At 38.7% G+C, this 20,922-nt stretch overlaps 1 protein-coding gene across 1 annotated transcript in view; it reads left to right on the top strand.

Annotated features, from left to right (window-relative positions):
• The window catches only part of LOC150090130 (putative receptor-type tyrosine-protein phosphatase mosPTP-1), a 529,269-nt gene that overhangs the window by 463,530 nt on the left and 44,817 nt on the right, over nucleotides 1-20,922 (top strand). Inside the window, exon 20 of the mRNA XM_090390174.1 lies at nucleotides 9,175-9,330. Coding sequence (XP_090246300.1) covers nucleotides 9,175-9,330 — 156 coding nt within the window. The remainder of the gene's footprint in view (nucleotides 1-9,174; nucleotides 9,331-20,922) is intronic.

Here is a 20,922-nt window from a genome sequence, read left to right as displayed (position 1 = left end):
TCTGCTAAATGATATTTACCAACAAGGTGTACCAATGTTACATAATCCATGTTAGTGGTAGCTTTTGGAACCACACAAAAATAAAAAGATGTGTTAGGTGCACAATATGAAAGGTCACATAGCATCTTGCAGAAAGAAAAAAAGCAAAGAAATTTCAAAATGAAACGTATCATTAAAGTGAGGTCTGCAAATTTTAGTATTCCTCCAACATGAGGTATTCCTTGAGTGGCAGGCGCCTCCGTAGCCAGGTGGGAAGGAGCAGCAGTGCGTAGCACATGCTTCTTGATTAGACCGGGGTTCGAGCCCGTCACCACCAAATACGGAGAATGCGGAAAGGTCAGGGAATGACCACCGCATATCCCGGAGCAATGTGGCCTTAGTTGCTAATGCTCCTAAAAAAAAAAAAAAAAAACCAAACCTTGAGTGGCATGGTGCATAGGTAAACTGTGTTGTTTGAAAATAATAAAGCACTCAAATCTACATTGGTATAATTATGTTTATTTCCAAATTAGAAATATGTCCATAATGGAGTCAAATGTTTCATAGTATTTTCTTACCACTTCTTCAGTTCTTGTGTTCCTGTGACTGAAGTGACCTTTTGTGATGATGATATTACAAAGTGGTATTTTCTTAAGATTGAAGAAGTGGTAAGAAAATACCACAAAACATTTGACTTCATTATGTACATATTTCCAGTTCAGAAATAAACATAATTATACCAACATAGGTTCAAATGTTTTATTATCTTCAAATATCCAAATGCATGGGATAGATATAAGCTGGTCTGTAACCAAGTCACAAAGGAGGTTAGGCAGGCAAAGGCAGATACGAGAAATCTTTGGCAAAAGATGCAAAGACAAACAGTAAAGAGTTCTTTACTTATGTAAACTCTAGAAGGAAGAGGATGAATCAGATTGGTCCACTGGATATTGTTGGTTCAACTGTTGATGATCCTGCTCAAGTAGCTAACAAACTAAATGAGTATTTTGCATCTACATTCACACATGAGGAGTTATTCAGGGAGGGGAATGCCAGGGTGAATTAAGCTCTGGCAGTGAGCTAGATGAGTTTGTAATAACTGAGATCAAAGTGGAGGAGAAATTTTTGAAGATAAACATAAGAAAGGCACCTGGGGTAGATGGGATCTATCCAGTTATATTACAGGAGGCAGCAAAGGAAGTAAGCAAACCCTTAGCCATAATTATGAGAGCTTTCTTGGACTCAGGAGAGGTACCCATGGACTGGAGATGTGCAAATGTGACCACAATTTACAAAGGAGGATCAAAGGACGACACAAGTAATTACAGACCTGTTAGTTTAACTTCTGTTCCAGGGAAATTAATGGAGGCACTGGTTAAAGAAGCACTGCAGGATCATCCAGACAAGACTTCAGTTATAGCTTGGACACAGCATGGTTTTGTTAAGGGGAAGTCTTGTCTGACCAATTTGATTGGATACTATGATGTGGTCACAAAGGAACTGGATGCAGGGAATAACTTTGATATCATATATTTGGATCTTAGAAGGCTTTTGATACTGTTGCACCTGGAAGACTGCTGCACAAATTGGAGCAGTATGGCATTGGAGGCAAATTTCTGCTAGGGATAAAGGGATGGTTGAGGGGAGAAGACAGAGAGTGGTAATCAATGGACATTGCTCTTCATGGACTAATGTTATTAGTGGGGTCCCTCAGGGTTCAGTGTTGCGTCCATTGTTGTTTTCTCTATTTATTAATGATATTGATGATGGTATATATGGTTTAATTCCCAAGTTTGCAGACGATATGAAGTTTGGTAGGGTTGTTAATGACAGTATGCTGCTGCAGCAGGATCTGGAAAAGTTGAGCAGATGGGCTGAGAGGTGGCAACTGAAGTTTAACATTGACAAATGTAAAGTACTGCATATGGGAAGCAGTAACCCCAGAGTAACGTATCAACTGTGTGGTACTACACTGACAGTAGTAGAGAATGAAAAGGACCTGGGGATAATTGTGCAGGCAGATATAAAGACTTCTGAGCAGTACAGACAGTCTGCAAGAGTAGCTCATGGTGTCTTGTCAATGATATTCAGGAATTTTTCTAGCAGGGATAAGGAGGTGATTATCCCCTTGTATAAGGCAATGGTCTGGCCACACCTTGAATACTGTATACAGGTCTGGAGGCCTCATTTTAAGAAGGATATAGAGCTGCTGGAGCGAGTGCAGAGAAGGGCAACAAGATTAATGAATGAAACAAAGGGTTGCTCTTACGAAGAAAGGCTTAAGTTTTGCAATTTACAGTGTCTGGACACTAGGCACCTGTGAGGTGATCTGATTGAGGTGTATAAAGCCTTGAATGGTTTGAGCATGCTCAGTGTTGATGGGATTCTTTCACTTGCTCAGAATAATTGCCTGAGAGGGCATAAATTCAAATTGAGGAAAGACAGTTGTAGGATAGATGTGTGGAAGTTTGCCTTTAGCCAGCGTGTTGTTGATTGGTGGAACAAACCTCCATCTGTTGTTGTAGAAGTTGATAGCTTAAATAGGTTTAAGGTAAAACTAGACAAACATTTGGAGTGAGTGGATGGGTGAAATTAGAAGATTTGGGTTTTTGTTTTTTGTTTTTTTGGCTGATGCTATATAAGCTTGCTTTCTTGCATCATGTGCCTATGCTAATGCTAATCCTCCAATATGGTTTTAACCTTTGATTTGCATCATCATTTGTTAGCACTAAAGAAGCATGGCCATAGAAAAAAGCATTTAACATCTGTGCTCTGTTGTTGATGTACTCTTATACTTGTGCTTAATCATGTAAATCTGAAAATAGAAAAAAAAGTACTGCAATCTGTATAAAGTGTATACTGTGAACACTCAAAAGATTTTGAGTGCATCTTGTCAGAAGTGACCATGAACACTGGCAGACAGTTTTTTATTTAAAATATATATGTTTCAGTTTAAAAAAATAGTTATTTCTATTTCTATTTTAATATGCAATTTGCATGCAAATTTAATATTTTTTAATGAGCCCACTCAAGAGTTAAACAAAGGATGTTTGTTCAGATATTTGATTTTCAAATTTTTTGATTGAAATAGGAATCAGTATATGAGAGATCCAGATAATAAAAAGTGTCATTATTATGATTTCACTGTATTTATGAGGTTCTAATGTAGTTCTTCAGTATTTGGCATTAGTGTTTTCTTCTTAATACTTTATATCTCAGTTTAGGTATAATGTATGTTGTTTGATTTTGAAGTTACTCATTCTTGTCATTATATACTCTCACAGATAGCACAGTGGTTACGATTTCTCTGGAAGGAAAATTCCAGGATCTGCATTCCATCAAGGCTTTTTGCAGATTTTTTTTTTTTTATCATACTATATCTGAATTAATTGGTCTCCGATAAGGGCTGCCTGCTTTTATGGAAGGTCTAAAATTGAAGTGACGAGGGTATTAAAAGACGATATTGAGTATTTCATGGTAATAGGCTTCCATTATCATCTGATTAATTTGTATACTGAATAGGAGGCAAAAATGCCTCCCTCAAAGCAAACGAATATTTGGTGGACAATTACTACTGTCTGGAAAGAAGTGCTAAAAGGAAAGACAAATCAAAACAGTTTCACTTAATGTATGCTATTGAAATGAAAATCCATATGAATACTTTTCAAAGTTAATTTTTTGATTGCTTAATTTAAGTTAACTGATTGCTTGAAAATTACAAGCAGTTACTAGTGAGTGGCACTAGTAACTGCTTCATGGAAAATAACTTTCAAATTACAAACTTCTGGTACTTACAATCCTAAACAGCTGATAACTCTAGGCAGAGTGTCCTCACATGTACAGAAATGTCTGTTCATATTTCCCCCTCTTATGACTTGAATGAAACATTTTATTTATTCCTTTTAAATCAATATTTAAAAATTCAAACATAGTAGCTCTTTAATGAAATGTGCAAAACAGTGACTAGTTGAGCTGCTGATGTAGCACGTGTTAGCTTGGCCCCACCCCAACATTCTAGTTTATTTCATAGGTTTCAAATTGGGACCAGCAGTAAGGCATGCAGCATTATTCTGATGAAACAAATGTGAGTCTGTATGAAAGAGATGCCACATCGTAGGGAGCATGGAATTGTTTAAAATATTAAGGTAGGCATCAGTATTCATGATTCCCACACAACTGTCAAAGATCCTAAGAAAACCATGAGAAAAGTTCAACACCATATCCCCCACATCCTCCAAACTTTTGTTTGGAGGATGTAACTATAGATTATAATGCCCCTTATAAACCTTAAGTTAAATCTTCCACACGCATGTGTGTGTGCGTGCACACACACAAAATAAAAACCAGCTATAACAGTCCTTGTAATTTGTATTAATACAGTTGAACTTATTCAATCCCGATGATTGTGAGGCTATGGCCCTTGTAAATAAATAATCCTGTTATTCAAGCTGCATATCATATTAATTTTAAAATTTTCTTTCTTTTTTAACCCACTGATAAGTGTTTTCAGTGCAGAGTTCTCACAACAGACATTCCCTTGCATGTAGAATAAATACTCCATTAGACATTTACAAAATATGCCAACTGCCCACAGCACCGAAATGCTTCAGGCCGATATCATCAGTATTAACCCTACTCAAAATACTGGAAAAAGCAATTCTATCTGTGTTAACAAAGCATTCCATTACAGTCTCTGCAATGTCATTACACATTAGGTAACCTCTCTATTATAACAGATCTACTGGCAGTGTCTAACTTCATGCTCAAAGCCTGTGATCATATAGTAGAATTAGCTATTCTATATGTTGACCTGGAAGGAGCCTTTGACAGTTTCAATGTTGAAACACTTCTTCGCTGCTGGAATCATTTTTTCTACCTTCAGGAAATATCTCGGCCTTCATAAAATCCCTCCTCAGATACAGAATAACATACTTCAGGAACAAAAAATTACTGCTGGAGTGCAGTTGAAATACTGCAATCTGTATAAAGAAGGGAGGTTTGCCCAGATTGTTTCACTGCTATTCTCGCACCAAGACATTGGGGTTATTTTCAACCAAAAAGCTTAAATTCCACTAACATACTGAGGCACTAGTAACAGAAATGCATAGCTTTAGATGATGTGCTAAACAAAACCTTTTGTACTTAAATGTTGTAAGAACAATGAAGAACTATATCCAGACTGTAATTTACCTTTCAGTGCTCAACCACCTAGCTCAACTAGGTGGTTGATGGCCTAGCTCAACTTCCAAGCTGTTAACTGGTGCTGTTTCTTCTCCAAGCTGTATATTAAATTTTGGGGATCTCTATACTTGAAGTACCCTTTCACAATCCTTGAGATACCCCACTGCTACTGCTACTAAAATATAGACTTAAACTGAGTGATAGGTTCACAACTGTGCAGTCACTACCAGTATTGAAATATCAGAATCAAATGAAATGGATAAATTTGAAACCCAATCTGCTTATAGTTTCTGAATCACAGAGCAAAGTTCTTTCCATACTTGGTACATAAACATGTCAGAGCATTTAATGAGAACATTTGAAATATTTCAGTGTCAAGCTCTGTTTATAGTGATGGTATTCAGTCCATGTTGAAACAGTGCTCACAAAAATAGTTTTGAGGTATCATGGGCTGTAAAAAGCTGAGTGCCCTTGCATCTCCAGCCCAAATGATGAATTGTCTAAACAATATTTGCTGTCAATAGCTGTACAAGCAATTTTGTGAAAAACTCATAGTGATTGATAGGGACTACAATATTTAATTTGTATTTCAGATGGAAATTCTCGGCTGTGTTATGATATATGCAACTGGTAGGCTCTGCTGTACATCGTAATTTGTGTCGATTGGTATTGATTTTTTGTGTATATTATAATTATATCTAATTTTAATATAAATATCAAACAATTTATGCTGAACTTCATAAATACAATTTGCATGTTTATCTTTTGCCTCTTCTAGAAATTATTAACATATTTTTATATTATGCCTAACTTTCCCTTATCAGAATTGTTATAGAGACCTACTAATTTTTTATTGTTATACCACTAACTGTATGCAAATGTACTCATAATGTCTCAAACACCCACCTAGCCCTCTAGGATGTGATGAGTATTTATTGCCCACTGTATCTGTTGTGTGCAGTGAAAGATTATTTTTTTTTTTAATTATTATTATTTTTTTTTCTAAGTATAGAATATAATTTTCAGGAAACTTTCCCATGGCTGCTACTTTGGCATCTATGAGAAACTTCCATACATTGAATGGTGTGTTAAATAGCCAAATTTACAGTTTAGAAAATTTCACAGTGAGGTGAATTCTGGAATCATATTTTAAAATAATAACAATATGATATTCACAACAGTATTATATTCAAATGATAACAAAATAATATTCAGTCTTGGGAAGTACAGCTGGAATAACAGTAGTCAGTCAATTAGAAGCAACAACTAATTTGATTCATATAGGGAAATATTTGGCCCCATGCCATTTCCCATAGCTGTGTGTAATTATTTTTAAATAGCCAAAGATGTAGGGCCAGTGAACCATGGGATTCAGAGGAAACATTTGTTTATTTTTTTTATTTTAGTAAAATTTTCAAAACTGCTGGATTTATCGTATATTGTTTCTTTGGAATTCGCTTAGTTGTCATGAACTATGAAGATGTTACCGACAGCAAATTCTAAATGGGAAGCATTTAAGGATTTAATCTTGGAAGCTATTAGGCTTTTCATATCAACTAAGAAATACTGTTCAAGATGTAGGACTAAATGGATGTCAGACAAATGAATGAGACTCATGGCAGAGAAGAAAAATGCATGGGATACGTATAAATTATCAGGTGACATAGAAGCCTGTGGTAGATATAAGGTAGTCTGTAATCAAGTCACAAAGGAGATTAGGCAAGCCAAGGCAGATTATGAGAAATCTTTGGCAAAGAATGCAAAGAAAAACAGTAAACACTTCTTTACTTATAGAAACTCTAGAAGGAGGGGGATGAATTAGGTTTGTCCACTTGATATTGATAGTTTACTGTTGATGATCCTGCTTAGATAGCTGACAAACTGCACAAGTATTTTGCCTCTACATTCATATATGAGGAGTTCTGTAGGGAAGTGGAGGACAGAAGCTCATTAAACTCTAACAGGGAGGTTAATGATTTTGTAATAACTGAGAGCAAAGTGGAGGAGAAATTGTTGAAGTTAAACAGGTAAGGCACCTGGGGTGGATGGGATCTATCCAGTTATATTAAAGGTGGTGGCAAAGGAAGTAAGCAAACCCTTAGCCATAATTATGAGGGCATCTTTGGACTCAAGAGGAGGTTCCCACCGACTATAAATCTATGTGCAAATAATAATGTGCAAATCTATCACCAATTCACAAAGAGGGATCAAAGGTAAGATGAGTAATTAGACCTGTTAACTTCTGTTCCAGGAAAAATAATGGAGTCACTGGTTAAAGAAGCATTGCAGGATCATCTAGAGAAGACTACAGTAATAATTCAGACACAGCATGGGTTTGTAAAGGGAAAGTCTTGTCTGACTAATTTGATTGGATACTATGATGTGGTCACAAAGGAACTGGATGCAAAAAATAATTTTGATTCATATACTTGGATTTTAGGAAAACTTTTGATACTATTGCACATGGAAGACTACCATACAAATTGGAGCAGTATGGCGTTAAGGGCAAGTTGCTGCAATGGATAAAAGGGTGGTTGAGTGGGAAAAGACAGAGTAGTAATTAATGGACACTGCTCCCCGTGGACTAATGTTATTAGTGGAGTACCCCAGGGTTCGGTGTTGGGCCCATCGTTGTTTTGTATATTTATCAATGATATTGATGAAGGTATATCAGGCTTAATGTCCAAGTTTGCAGATAGTATAAAGTTTGGCAGGGTTATTAATAACAGTAATGACAGTATGCTACTGCAACAGGATCTAGAAAATTTTGTCAGATGGGCTGAGAAGTGGCAACTGAAGTTTAACATTGACAAATACCAAGTACTGCATATGAGTAGAAGTAACCCCCAGAGAAATGTGTCAACTGTGTGGTACAACACTCAGGTTGGTAGAGAATGAAAAAGACCTAGGGGTAATTGTGCAATCAGATATGAAGTTTTCTGAGCAGTGCAGACAGGCTGCCAGAATAGGTCATGGGGTCTTATCAATGATTTTCAGGAATTTTGCTATCAGAGATAAGGAGGTGATTATCCCCTTGTATAAGGTAGTGGTCAGTCCACACCTTGAGTACTGCATACAGGTCTGGAGGCCTCATTTTAGGAAGGATGTAGAGTTTCTAGAACAACTACAGAGAATGGGAGCGAAGGAGTGCTCTTACCAAGAAAGGCTTAAATTCTACAAATTGCAGCATCTAGAGACTAGACACCTGCAAGGTGATCTGATTGAGGTGTACAAGACCTTGAATGGGTTGAGCAGACTCAGTGCTGATGAGATTCCTCCTCTTGCTCAGATTACAAACCTGAGGGGACATTAATTGAAATTTAGAAAGGACATTATAGAATAGATGTTTGGAAATTTGTCTTTAGCCAGCAGGTGGTTGATTGCTGGAACAAACTTCCATTTGTCATTGTGGAAGTTGATAGCTTAAATAAATTCAGGGAAGAACTGGATAAATGTTTAGAGTGAATGGTTGTGTGAAATCGTTTTTTTTGCTGATGCTGTATAAGCTTGCTTTCTTACATCATATGCCTCTACTACCAATGCTAACTATTCTGCATGCAGTCTCTGAAAAAATCATATAATTTCTATAGCCAAAGAAAGTTTTAATAGTATTTACATGTTATTTATCTTTCACTTGATTTTACTCCTTTGATTTTACTTGATTTTACTCCTTGCTCGAAGACAGAAAGATGGCAACCAGAAATATGTGACACTGCTTATTCAGCAACCTGTGAACTTTTTATGAATTAATATTTCTTTCAGTTTGGTCTCCGTTAAAAACTAGTAATAGTAATCAACATAAGTCACCATTACAATTTTGCTCAACTTTATTGTCAAGTATAAGCTCCAAGTTAGTTAATTGGCTTATGTCTTTAAGTGAACATTAGTTGCTGATAAAACTCTCTTTATAACAACATAGTTTTCTGTTTCGTCATTCATTAATACTGTTCCAATATCATGACCTGCATTGATAATATTAGAATATATCATTGTAATTTATTGTATTTATTTTAGGAGCAGTATGTCTTTATTCATGATGCTCTGCTAGAGGCTATAGAAAGTGGAGAAACAGAGGTAACAATAAATCAGTTTGCCCAATATATCCACAGTCTGCAGACTCCAGAGAGCAGTGAGGAAAAGAGTGCTACTCCTCTAGAGAAGCAGTTCAAGGTATTACATACCTGTTATCATTAATACTTGGACTCTCATTCTTTGAAAGCATTTTTTAAATTTTATAAAAATGTTTTATAAATACTTTTGTGAATGAAATAAAAAAAAAAAACACATTTAACTTCTTAGTGGGTATGTTAGGACATTAATTATTCTTCTGTTAGTTCTACTCAGAAATGTAGTGTTCAGTCATGATGAAACCTTAACTACATTTCAGTAGCAGTATGAGAGACAGGCAGTAAAATCTGTATGGTGATGATAGTGCACCCAACCAGGGCCATCTTTCTTAGAAGAGCATGGTTATTCTTTAATATAAGACCAGTTGTACTAGAAAAACTCTCAATATTTTTCAAGAAAGTCAGCTGCTAGTCACTTTTGGCAGTTTCATCTGAGGGTGGTGGTTGGTTTGATTGATTTATGATCTCTACTCTCGCATGCAGTCTGCTTCTCTTGCTCTGTAAATACAATTTAATTTTTAGTTGTTTAATTTTCTAAATGGTTTTGTGACTTTGGAAAGTTTTTTTTTACTGTAATTCATCTGAAGCTTCCTCTGGAAAAGTGGTTATTTGATAATATTGACTGCTGTACCTAGATAAAGATAATGTTAGACATTGATAGTTTCTAAAAAGTTCCAGTTTTTTCCCTGAAACTTAGTAATTCATTCGCTTATGTTGTAACAAGCTAAAAAATTACTTAATTTTAGATTGCATTTATTTTGCTAAATGCAGTTTTTAAAAGTAACATTTAAATCCACCTAATGATAACTTGGTAGTTCATAGTAATAAATCATTAATACAGATTACATGGTTGACATGTGGTTTTGATTTTACTTTAGTCTATTGAGAAGTAGTAATAGTGTTTCTGTGATTTTTGCCCTCACATAAAATTTTTTCTAATATGTTTTAGGCTTATTCTTCTAATTGCTCTTAAGAAAGTGTTAGGAACCTGTGGCTAACTTTGAGATTGATTTATATTTTTTTGTGCTGTTGTTGTTTTCAAAAATATTGGGTGTTAGACACTTACTCCAGTATTAAAAAATTCTTCCATTATTAATCATGGTGAAAGTACTTTTCATTCAGAATTTTCGTTACTTCACATATGAACAATGTTGGGTGATAAAACCAAGACTTATTTTCAAAAATAGAACAGGCTGGAATTCAGATGAGCTGCATCGTGTTTCAATTTTAAAATGCAGAAATTTAGTTGCAGACAGAAAGGTGAAGACTTTTAGTATTCTGATGTCCTGAAGGGGGAAAAGAAGGAGGCTACTATTGCTACTTTTAATGTGTTTGATAAAATTTTTAAGATTAAATGTACTTTTAATACTTTTGGTATTAAATTAGTATTTTATTATTAATACTTTTAGTATTAAAAGATGGTACTTTTAATACTATTTTAAGGCTAAACAATGGAAGCAGGCTTTTCTTGCATCTGCCTAAAGCAAAAAAACCGTTCCTACTGTCCCTCTCTCCAAAAAGTGTCTATCCTATTCTGCTTTGAACTTAATCAAAATCAGCCTTAACTACTGTGGAAAACAATTCATTTCAGTGACCTACAATGCATTTCCCTAATTAAACTTCATGAGATCCAGCCTTCTGTTACTCCCCAAAATTTTATTTGTATCCTCTGGTTCTTCTGTCTCCTGTCAGTGAAAACATACCTCCTCATTTATTTTACTGATTCCTTTCAGGTCCTTATATACCTCTCTCAGGCAGGTCTTCCCCTAAGATATCCAGTTGCCAAGTTTTGCAGTTTGCATATTTTAAGCTGTTCTTCATATGGACATTGATTAGCACCCCTCACCAATCTGGTTACCCTTTTCTGAACCCTCTCCAGAAGTTCCATTCTTTTTTCAAGTGTGGCCTCCTGACTTGAACACAATATTCTATGTGTGGTCTTACCAGCGTCTTATTCACAGGGATGATGGCATCCTTTTGCTTACTTGAGAAGGTCCTATATGTCATAGGCAGGACACTTATCCTAATTGCTTGTTTACACAGCATGGAAAATTTCATGTCTGACTGAATTGTAACCCCTAAGTCATTTTTTTTTGTCCTGACCACTTTTAATTACTCTTTCTTTCTCTTCCCCCCTCCCCCAGCTTGTAAGCAACTCGTGGATGTCTCATGTTTGTACTAAACCTAGGTTTAAGAAGTATTAAACTTCATTCGCCATTTTTGCAACCAGTCTAAGTGATTTTGAAACAAAATAACCCTCTTGTTGTTAATCACCCTGCCTGCCTTTAAATAATGTAGCTGTGTAGCTCAGTAGCTGTGTCTCTTTCCATTGAATGCAGTATCTATACTGCAGAATTATTCGCATTAAAACTGGCTCTAGATAATATAAACAACTACCATATCAAGAAATCTTTGATATATACAGACTCCTTAAGCGCAATCACTGCCATTCAATCTACCTTTTCTCCCTCTCATCCCATTCTTAAAGAGATCCGATCTAAGTTATTTCACTATCAAACAGTCAATCAGAAGGTTACCTTCTGCTGGTTGTTATTGTTTGTTATTTGGTTTTTAAGAGCATTAGCAACTAAGGCCATATTGCTCTGGTATATGCGGTGGTCATTCCCTGACCTTTCCACATGCTCCGTATTTGGTGGTGACGGGCTCGAACCCTGGTTTAATCCAGAAGCATGTGCTATGCACTGCTGCTCCTGGCTACGGAGGTGCCCCTTCTGCTGGATCCCTGGTCATGTTGGCATCTCAGATAATGAACATGCGGATGCTGCTGCTAAACATCCCGACTCTGGATCTTCCAGACAACTAAAAGTTCCCTACACCAATTACAAATCTGTCATTAAAACAACATGCAGGAAACAATGGTCTCACCTTTGGAAAACTCAAACCAATAATAAACTGCTGCAGATAAAAAAAGAGCCACAACTGTGGACATCTAGTTCCAGGAGAAGTAGGAGACAAAAAGTGATTCTAGCAAGGCTCCGCATCGGTCATTCGCATCCAAATCACCTGTATTTGCTTATGGGAGAGAATCCTCCTCAGTGTTTCTTTTGTCAGTTGCAGCTAACAATAAAACACATCCTCATAGAATGTCCCCAACTTTCGACAGTCAGAAAATCAAGCTTTAGCTCCCTGTCCAACTTACAGGAACCCTTAACCTTATTTCATATTCTTGGAAATGAAGCAAATTTCGAGGAACTGTTTAATTATTTGAAACACATAAATCTTTATAATAGACTGTGATCATAGTGACAAACAAATCATGAACAGGCACAATATGGCCCAAGAGGCCCTTGTGCCAAAAAACCAAAATACAACAAAAACCAGACTGCGGTTTCGTCCATGATTGGGAGTCTCGTCGGTGGGCAAGTATTGTAAAAACTGTGACAACCCAATGATTAGAAGTATCCATAATATGTAAGATTGCTAGATGGTGTATGTTTCAAAATCAAATAAATATTTAGAGCAAAAGGCTCAAGCTGCTAATGCATATAACATTATAGTAAATGTTTATATACCATGAGTACCCTGACAACTCTGGATGAAGGTGCCTCAAATATGGGATCGGTGCATTCATAGCAAACCTCTTATGGATGCTATGTGTGTAAAGGACACCTTGATTAAATAAAGGAATCATTCCTTGTTGATTTTTTTTTTTTTTTTACTGTGCTTGGGTTGGAGGTTGAGAAGACAAAAGAAGATATTTGTTGACATTAGACTTGAACTTCTGTTCAATGCAATTTTCAGGAAATATGTATGAAGGAAGGTTGTTCCAGAAAACGGCAGTTGAATGAATAAATGAGGAAGATGAAAACTTGGTTCTGTGAGTTTGAAGTTGGACAGTAAATGGATATTGGCCAGTGGTGGCACATGTTTAGACTGTTTTGAAAGAGAGAGCTGGAATTATAGAAGCCAATTCAGAAGAACAGTGCCCATGGAAGTATCTGTAGAAAAAACATGCAGCAGAAACAGTATGTCTATGAGACAGCGAGTGGAGAGACTCTGTTAGAGTCATTAATTAACCTGACTGCCCTCTTCTGAATGGAATCTAGAAGCCTGAGAGAGGTTTTTGGGGCACCGACCCAGATGTGGGAACAATATTCCATGGTAGGGTGGATTTGCGATTTGTACAGAGTGAACAGCTGTTTGGAAGAAAAGAAATGCCGAGAACGAAAGAAAAAACCAAGATTTTTAGATTCAGAGGAAGCAATATTTGTAATGTGCTTGTACCAAGAGAGATTAGAAGTCAGGGTAATCCCCAAAAGAGATATATCATTTTGCTTAGAAATTGGAATGTCACCAAAGATAAACATAGGAACAGAAGAATCCTTTTTGCGAGATATAAGGCAGGAGTGAGTTTTAGAAGGATTGAAATCAACTAAGTTGTCTTTGCCCCACTGGAGCCCCTCGACGTGGGCACCTGTATGTGGTGGTGAGGGGACCTCCCAGTGACGCTGCTGGACTTCCAGACTAGCATCACTGGGATCCAACGCCCACAGCCTAGGTTCCAGGCTTACATCAATGGAATCCGGCGTGTCTGCCGTGCACTGCGACCCGTGGAAATTCGGAAAGGGGGATCCTGGTGGTTGAGGGGCCCAGCTTCGATACACCACTTTGGCCCCTGCTTCGACAAGACGGGTGGTCCTGGAAGGCCCGGCTAGGATCAATCGGCTAGTAGGCTCGCCTGCGAGGGTCAACCGTGTCAATGCCACGCCCCTACCCTCATGGTCCGAGGGACAGGATTCAGGCTGGTGGCAGTGCGGGTATGGTGTCTGGGTAGCCCTGGCGTTCCACTCCCGAGCGCATTTATTGCATGCCGGGTAGTGGGTGGCACTGAACAATTCAAAAAACTCCATGAATCCTGATAAACTTATTTCTTCAGGGGCCCCAACCCCGTCCCTATCTGAAAATATAGACACTGACAGCACTATTGCTTCAAAGAGGCAGCGGACTGAACTACCATCAGGGCCTATCCCACGGTTTTTAATCATGCACTCTACCAATGAAAAACCGATTGGTAAAATGTCACCTTTCTTTGTACAGAAAGGGTTAGATGGGTTAGCTGGTTCACCCAAATCAGTTAAGAGGCTCCGTTCCGGGGATCTCTTGATTGAAACTAAAAATGACAGGCAATCTGAACATCTACTCCGAGTAACATCAATCGGAGGAATCCCTGTAACCATGACATCACACAGAACACTAAATTCATCGAGAGGTGTAATTTCAGAGTGGGACCTTCTCGACGTCACCGAGGAGGAAATCTGCTCGGAATTGAAGTCCCAGGGAGTTATTGCCGTCAAAAGAATTAGTGTGTTTAGGGATGGGAAACTGGTTAAAACCAGAAACATTATCCTGACATTCAATTCACCTAAATCTCCTGATGAGATTAAAGCTGGATACATAAACTGCCCCGTGCGTCCATATGTTCCGAACCCTTTACGGTGTTTCAAATGCCAGAAATATGGACACTCGCAAATGGCCTGCCGTGGTTCCCTTGCATGCCCTCGATGTGGTGCAACGGACCACGAAATAACTGGATGTTCAGCTACAAAAGCCGCATGTATTAACTGCAATGGAGAACACCCTGCATATTCAAGAGCTTGCCAGCGGTGGAAGGAAGAAAAGGAAATACACCGACTAAAGGTAGAACTTAACATCTCATACCAAGAGGCCAGGAAAGCAGTTAAACCAGTAAGTGGCGGCAAATCAACATACGCTGAAAAGGTATCCAATAAATGCACGATTGGCACCCAAACGGATATGACTGTACCACCAAAAGAGTCATTCACGCCTATCGCCCGCTATCTATTAAGTTCAGTAAAACCAGCACAGAAATCTCAGTCAGCTGCCACTCCAATATCGATACCTCCCAGTGCTCAAGCACCATCAAAAGCGAGCACTAAAGTAACAGTACAAAAAAATCAAGAGACCATGCCAGGACAAGAAAAAATGGATGTCGAAACCAAGGAGGTACATGACGATTCAGTCTTGGAACTCTCTACGGAGGAAGAGATGGACACAGGACAGAGCCCTTTCTTCCCCAAAAAAGACAAATCCAAGACTGATAAAAGTAAGCCCTCAGCACCTCAGAAGCTGCCTGATGGACCCACCAAGCCAAAATAATGGCTAAAATCCTACAGTGGAACTGTCGTGGATTCCGACGAAACATTTAATGACATCAAGGCACTTCTGCAAAAGTACAAGCCATCGTGCTTTTGTGTACAGGAAACGTATTTAAAGGCGAATGATGACCCCACCATACGTAACATTATGATCATTCGTAAAGACAGAATTGGGGACAGTCCTGCTCATGGAGGAGTTGCAATCCTCGTGAGCAGCCAGATTCCCTTTCTGCCTTTGCAACTTACAACCAACGTAGAGGCTGTAGCAATTCGCCTTAAAGTGGGGTTTTTATTAACTGTTTGCTCTCTTTATTTACCACCTGGTATTGACATCCTCCAGAAAGACCTTGATGATCTCGTCATGCAATTGCCTCCCCCTTTATTATTTCTTGGGGATTTTAATGGACATAACACTCTGTGGGGTAGTACTAACATTAACGGAAGGGGACGAGTCATAGGCGTATGCTCACTGACAATGACCTCTCCCTTCTCAATGTGGGAACAAACACTTTCTTCCACATGCCTACCCGTATGTTTTCTGCCATTGATCTTTCTATCTGCTCCCCTTCTCTCCTTCCTTCAGCTATATTGGGAGGTGGAAGTAAACCCATAATGGAAGCGATCACTTCCCCGTGATAACCACCTTAACTAGTGGTAGACCGTGTCAGCCATTTAGTTTACCGCGGTGGAAGATTTATCAGGCTGACTGGAATGCCTTTCGACATCTGGCAAATCTTGACATCGCTACAGTCAGTCGGGAACATATCAATGATGCAGTCGCGTACGTTACAGAAAGTATTGCCCAATCAGCTGCAATTGCAATCCCAAAAACATCTAGCTAGTTTCCACAATTTCCTAAACCTTGGTGGAATTCAGAGTGCACAACAGCAAAAAAGGCACAAAACAAAGCCTGGGGGGATATTTCGTCGATATCCCACGACCGATAATTTAATATCATTTAAACATGCACGTGCAAAAGCACGTTATATCCAACGTCAGAGCCAACGGAAATCTTGGATCTGTTTTACATCATCCATAACCCAGACTGCCAGCTCAAAAGTAGTCTGGGACAAGATCTGGAAAATTAAGGGAAAATACCCACCATGCCCTTCGGTGATTCTCGAGCACAATGGATGTCTAATTGCAGACCGAACTGCAGTTGTAAACACTAGGGGAAACATTTGCCAAAATATCTGCAATAAGATCTTTCCCTCCAGAGTTTTTGCCCTTGAAAGAGAAATGTGAGAAACATCCATTAAACTTCTCTTCAAAAGGGTTTGAACCATATAACAAGCCCTTTACACAGGAAGAGTTGAATGCAGCACTCTTTCTTACGCATGCAAGTGCTGTCGGGCCCGATGACATCCACTACGAAATGATAAAACATCCGTCACCACATTCTAAAAATCACCTATTAATTTTGTTTAACAGAATTTTTCTTAATAAACAATTTTTGGAATCCTGGCGGAAAGCAATTGTTCTTACTTTCCCAAAACCAGGAAAGGATCCTAGATATCCAAATAACTATCGCCCTATTGCTCTGACAAGCTGTTTGTGCAAGCCTGGAAAGAATGGTTAATTCCCGCCTTGTGTGGTATTTGGAATCAAATGACTTGCTTTCCAGGACACAATGCGGCTTCTGAAGAGACAGAACCACTTTGGATCATTTAATCCGACTTGAAACATACATTTGTGACTCTTTTATTAAATCCGAGCATCTGGTAGCAGTTTTCTTTGATATTGAAAAAGCGTATGACACAGCCTGGCGAGTTGGAATATTAAAAGACCTCTACGGCGAGTTGGAATATTAAAAGACCTCTACGGCAAGTTGGAATATTAAAAGACCTCTACAACTTTGGTCTTAGGGGTAACCTTCCTCTTTTTATCAAAAACTTCCTTTCGAATCGTCATTTTCAAGTGCGCTTAGGATCCACTCTCTTGAGAGAGTTCTGTCAGGAAGAGGGAGTCCCACAAGGGTCCGTTCTAAGTGTCACGCTTTTTGCAATTAAAATAAACTCTATCACGGAACAACTTCCGCCCACGATAAACAATGCCCTCTATGTTGACGACTTTACTATATTTTGTCATTCATGCAATATGAGGGTCATTGAAAGGCAACTGCAGAAAACCATTGATCACCTTACATCTTGGTCATTGTCTAATGGGTTCAGATTTTCATCACAGAAGACCGTTTGTGTACACTTCTGTCGCAAACGTAATCTTCGTCCTGAACCAGATTTAAGGCTTGGACAAAATAACATCCCAGTCGTAGCAGAAGTCAAATTCCCTGGACTTATTTTCGACAAAAAGTTGACATTTCTTCAACATATTCGTCAGCTCAGGACAAGGTGTGTTAAAGGGCTTAACATCCTTCGTGCCCTTTCGTCAACTTCATGGGGCGCAGATCGCTCTACCCTTCTTCGTCTCTACCGAGCCCTTGTCCGTTCTAAACTCGATTATGGGTCCCAGGTATATGGATCTGCTAGAGAGAGTGTACTTCGGTGGTTAGATCCAGTTCACCATCAGGCCATTCGGACAGCCACAGGGGCATTTCGCACATCTCCAGTCCAAAGCCTCTACGTTGAAGCAAATGAACCATCCCTATTTTTTCGACGTAAGCAGTTGTCTTTACATTATGCCTTTAAATTGAAAGCCCTGTCTGATCATCCCACGTGGGCATCAGTTTTTGAGCCACGTTGGGAAAATCTCTATAATGCCCGTCGGACTGCCAACAGACCTTTTGGTATTCGGATTCAAGGGCTATTAAATGAACTAAACATGACGGTAGACAACGTTGCCCAGTCACCAAGGCAACTCCTTCCACTCTGGTATGCACATTTGCCAAAGTGTGACTTCTCCCTCAAGATCATGGAGAAGGCTAATACACCGGCGGCCGTCTATCAACAACTCTTCGCATCACATAGAGAGCAGTACTCTGACTTTCTGCCAGTCTATACAGATGGCTCAAAGTCAGAATCTTATGTGGGATCTGCCGTCGTATTTCCTCAAAAGACGTTATCATTCAAGATCCCGCAAGAAGCTAACATTTATACTGCAGAGTTGCATGCAATTGAAATAGCCCTTGAGTTCATTATAAATAGTGATTACCAAAGGTATATGATTTACTGTGATTCATTGAGCGTGTTACAGGCTCTTGTATCGATGAGGTACAACTCTCATCCGGTCCTATCCCGGATCCAGCAGATGCTTTGTTCTGCCTTTGAAACAGAATTTGACATTCGCTTCTGCTGGATCCCAAGCCATATTGGGATCCGGGGAAATGAACTAGCTGATATACTGCTGCCAAATCAGCCATTTCCCTGGATAGTTATTGCCTGTCAGTCCCCTATACAGACTACAGGCAAATAATATGGTCTAAATTATATTCCCAATGGCAAGACTCTTGGCACGGACAGACCGCGAATAAACTACACCGCATTAAACCTGTAATCATGCAGTGGCAGTTCAGTTTACGCAGGGTCCGAAGAGAGGAAGTGGTTCTTGCTTGGCTCCGCATAGGTCATAGCCCATCTAACACACTCCTTTTTGCTGAGGGCGGATGGCCCACCTATGTGTGAGACTTGTAACGTTATTTTAACTGTTTCTCACGTTTTTATTGAATGTCCTGTTTTTAGACAATCTTTTTCTAGAACTTTTAGTAATCTGGCTGAACCCTTTACACTCGGTCAGATTTTAGGTGACAGAGACAACATGTCTGACGTTTTTAACTTTTTACACTCGATTAATTTATACACAAAGATTTAAGTTTATATTTTTTACCTTTTTGACACGGTAGCCTGTTCTAAGGCTGACCAATATTTTTGTGTTAGTTTTATTTTCGATTTGGCACATTATGGCCACAGCTGCCAATGCGCCATTAAAAACCAAACCAAACCCCACTGGAGAATTACCTGGAGATCAGCATTTAAGGAATTGGTAGCAGAGATTTGAGAAGTTAAAGCTGATTGAGCAGGGCAAAGTGGAATGCAATGTGCTATCATCGGCAAAACTATGGATAGGATTTACAGTCAATGGAAGAAGGTCATTGATATACAAGAGGAAAAGAGTGAGGGAAAGAACTGAACCTTGGGGACACCAGCATTAGTGGAGAAGTTAGAAGACAGAGCGCCATCTACCATCACCCTCAGTGAGAGATCAGAGAGAAAACTGGATAACCAATTACAAAAAACAGTTGGCAAACCATAAGATGGAAGTTTGTTTAGAAGACCTTTATACCAAACACGATCAAAAGCCTTTGAGATGTCAAGAGCAACTGCTTGTGTTTCACTGAATTTGCCCATAAATGGGTAACATAAGCTAGAATATCACCAGTGGATCAACACTGAAGAAATCCATACTGGCAATCATTGATTAGACGGAAGGTTTCTAGGTAGTTTAAGAGTTGGCAGTTAATTGATTTCTCCATTACTTTAGAAAGAGTAGAAGTAATTGCAATGGGATGATAATTGGATGGGAGGGATTTGTCACCCATTTTAGGAACTGGCTGGATATGAGAAAATTTTCAAGCAGAAAGAAAAACATTTTTGGAATAAGAAAGTGAAAAAAAGCAGCAAAGAACAGGAGTAAGTTCAGGAGCACAGGTTTTGAGAATAAGTGGAGAAATACCATCAGGATCTGGAGATTTCTTAGCATCAAGATTCGTCAAAATCCTTCTGACATCCTTTTGACAGGAGACCTAATGGAGGCATTGAATGGAGCATGTTGGGAATGGTAAGGGTGTTTTACCAAGATTGTTAATACATGAGTTGGAAGAAAAATGGGATGCTGGCAGGTCAGCTTTATCCTTGGCTGAAGTGACAACAGAACCATCTGGTTTTGAGAGAGGTGGGAGCAGAGATTGGAAAAATTTGCAGCCAATAGCTTTGGCAAGAGACCAGAATGCTCAGCTACCATTAGGGCAAGAAACAGTTTTCTACTCCTAGCTTGTTCAAAATCTCGTTTATAACTTCTTTACATTTATTGCGAGCTTTGGTGTAGGCAGAAAATGAAATTGAAGATTTGGAAACAAGCCAATTACGATGTGTAATGTTCTTCTCTTGAACAGCCTTAGCACATTTATTGGAAAACCAAGGTTTAGATAAGGGACGAGATTTTAAAGTGGAGTGTGGAATAAAGAATTCCATTCCTACAAGAATAATTTCACTGACACGATCGGAGCAAACACTGACAAAAGTTTTGAAACAGTAATCCGATCAAGGAAAAGAAGAAAAGATATCTCGCAGGTCATCCCATTTTGCTTTCTTGTAATGCCAAACAATACGAGATTGGGAATAGCCATGAGATAAAGGCTCCATTGGAGAAGAGACAATCACCAAGTTGTGATCTGAAGTGCCTAAAGGACCTCTCACTTTGACCGTGTACTTAGAAGGGTTGTTTTTGAGAAAAAGATGAAGCATGTGAAGGCTGTATGGTTAGGATTGTCCAGTATTCTTGCAGGTAAATGAACAATCTGTGCAAGGTCATTAGTAATTGCAAAA

This window comes from Mastigoproctus giganteus, chromosome 2 (assembly GCF_048544385.1).
Source record: "Mastigoproctus giganteus isolate SK-2022 chromosome 2, ASM4854438v1, whole genome shotgun sequence".
Taxonomy (NCBI): Eukaryota; Metazoa; Arthropoda; class Arachnida; order Uropygi; family Thelyphonidae; genus Mastigoproctus; species Mastigoproctus giganteus.
The sequence above is the reverse complement of the archived record's forward strand: the minus strand, read 5'-3'. Positions and strand labels throughout refer to the sequence as shown.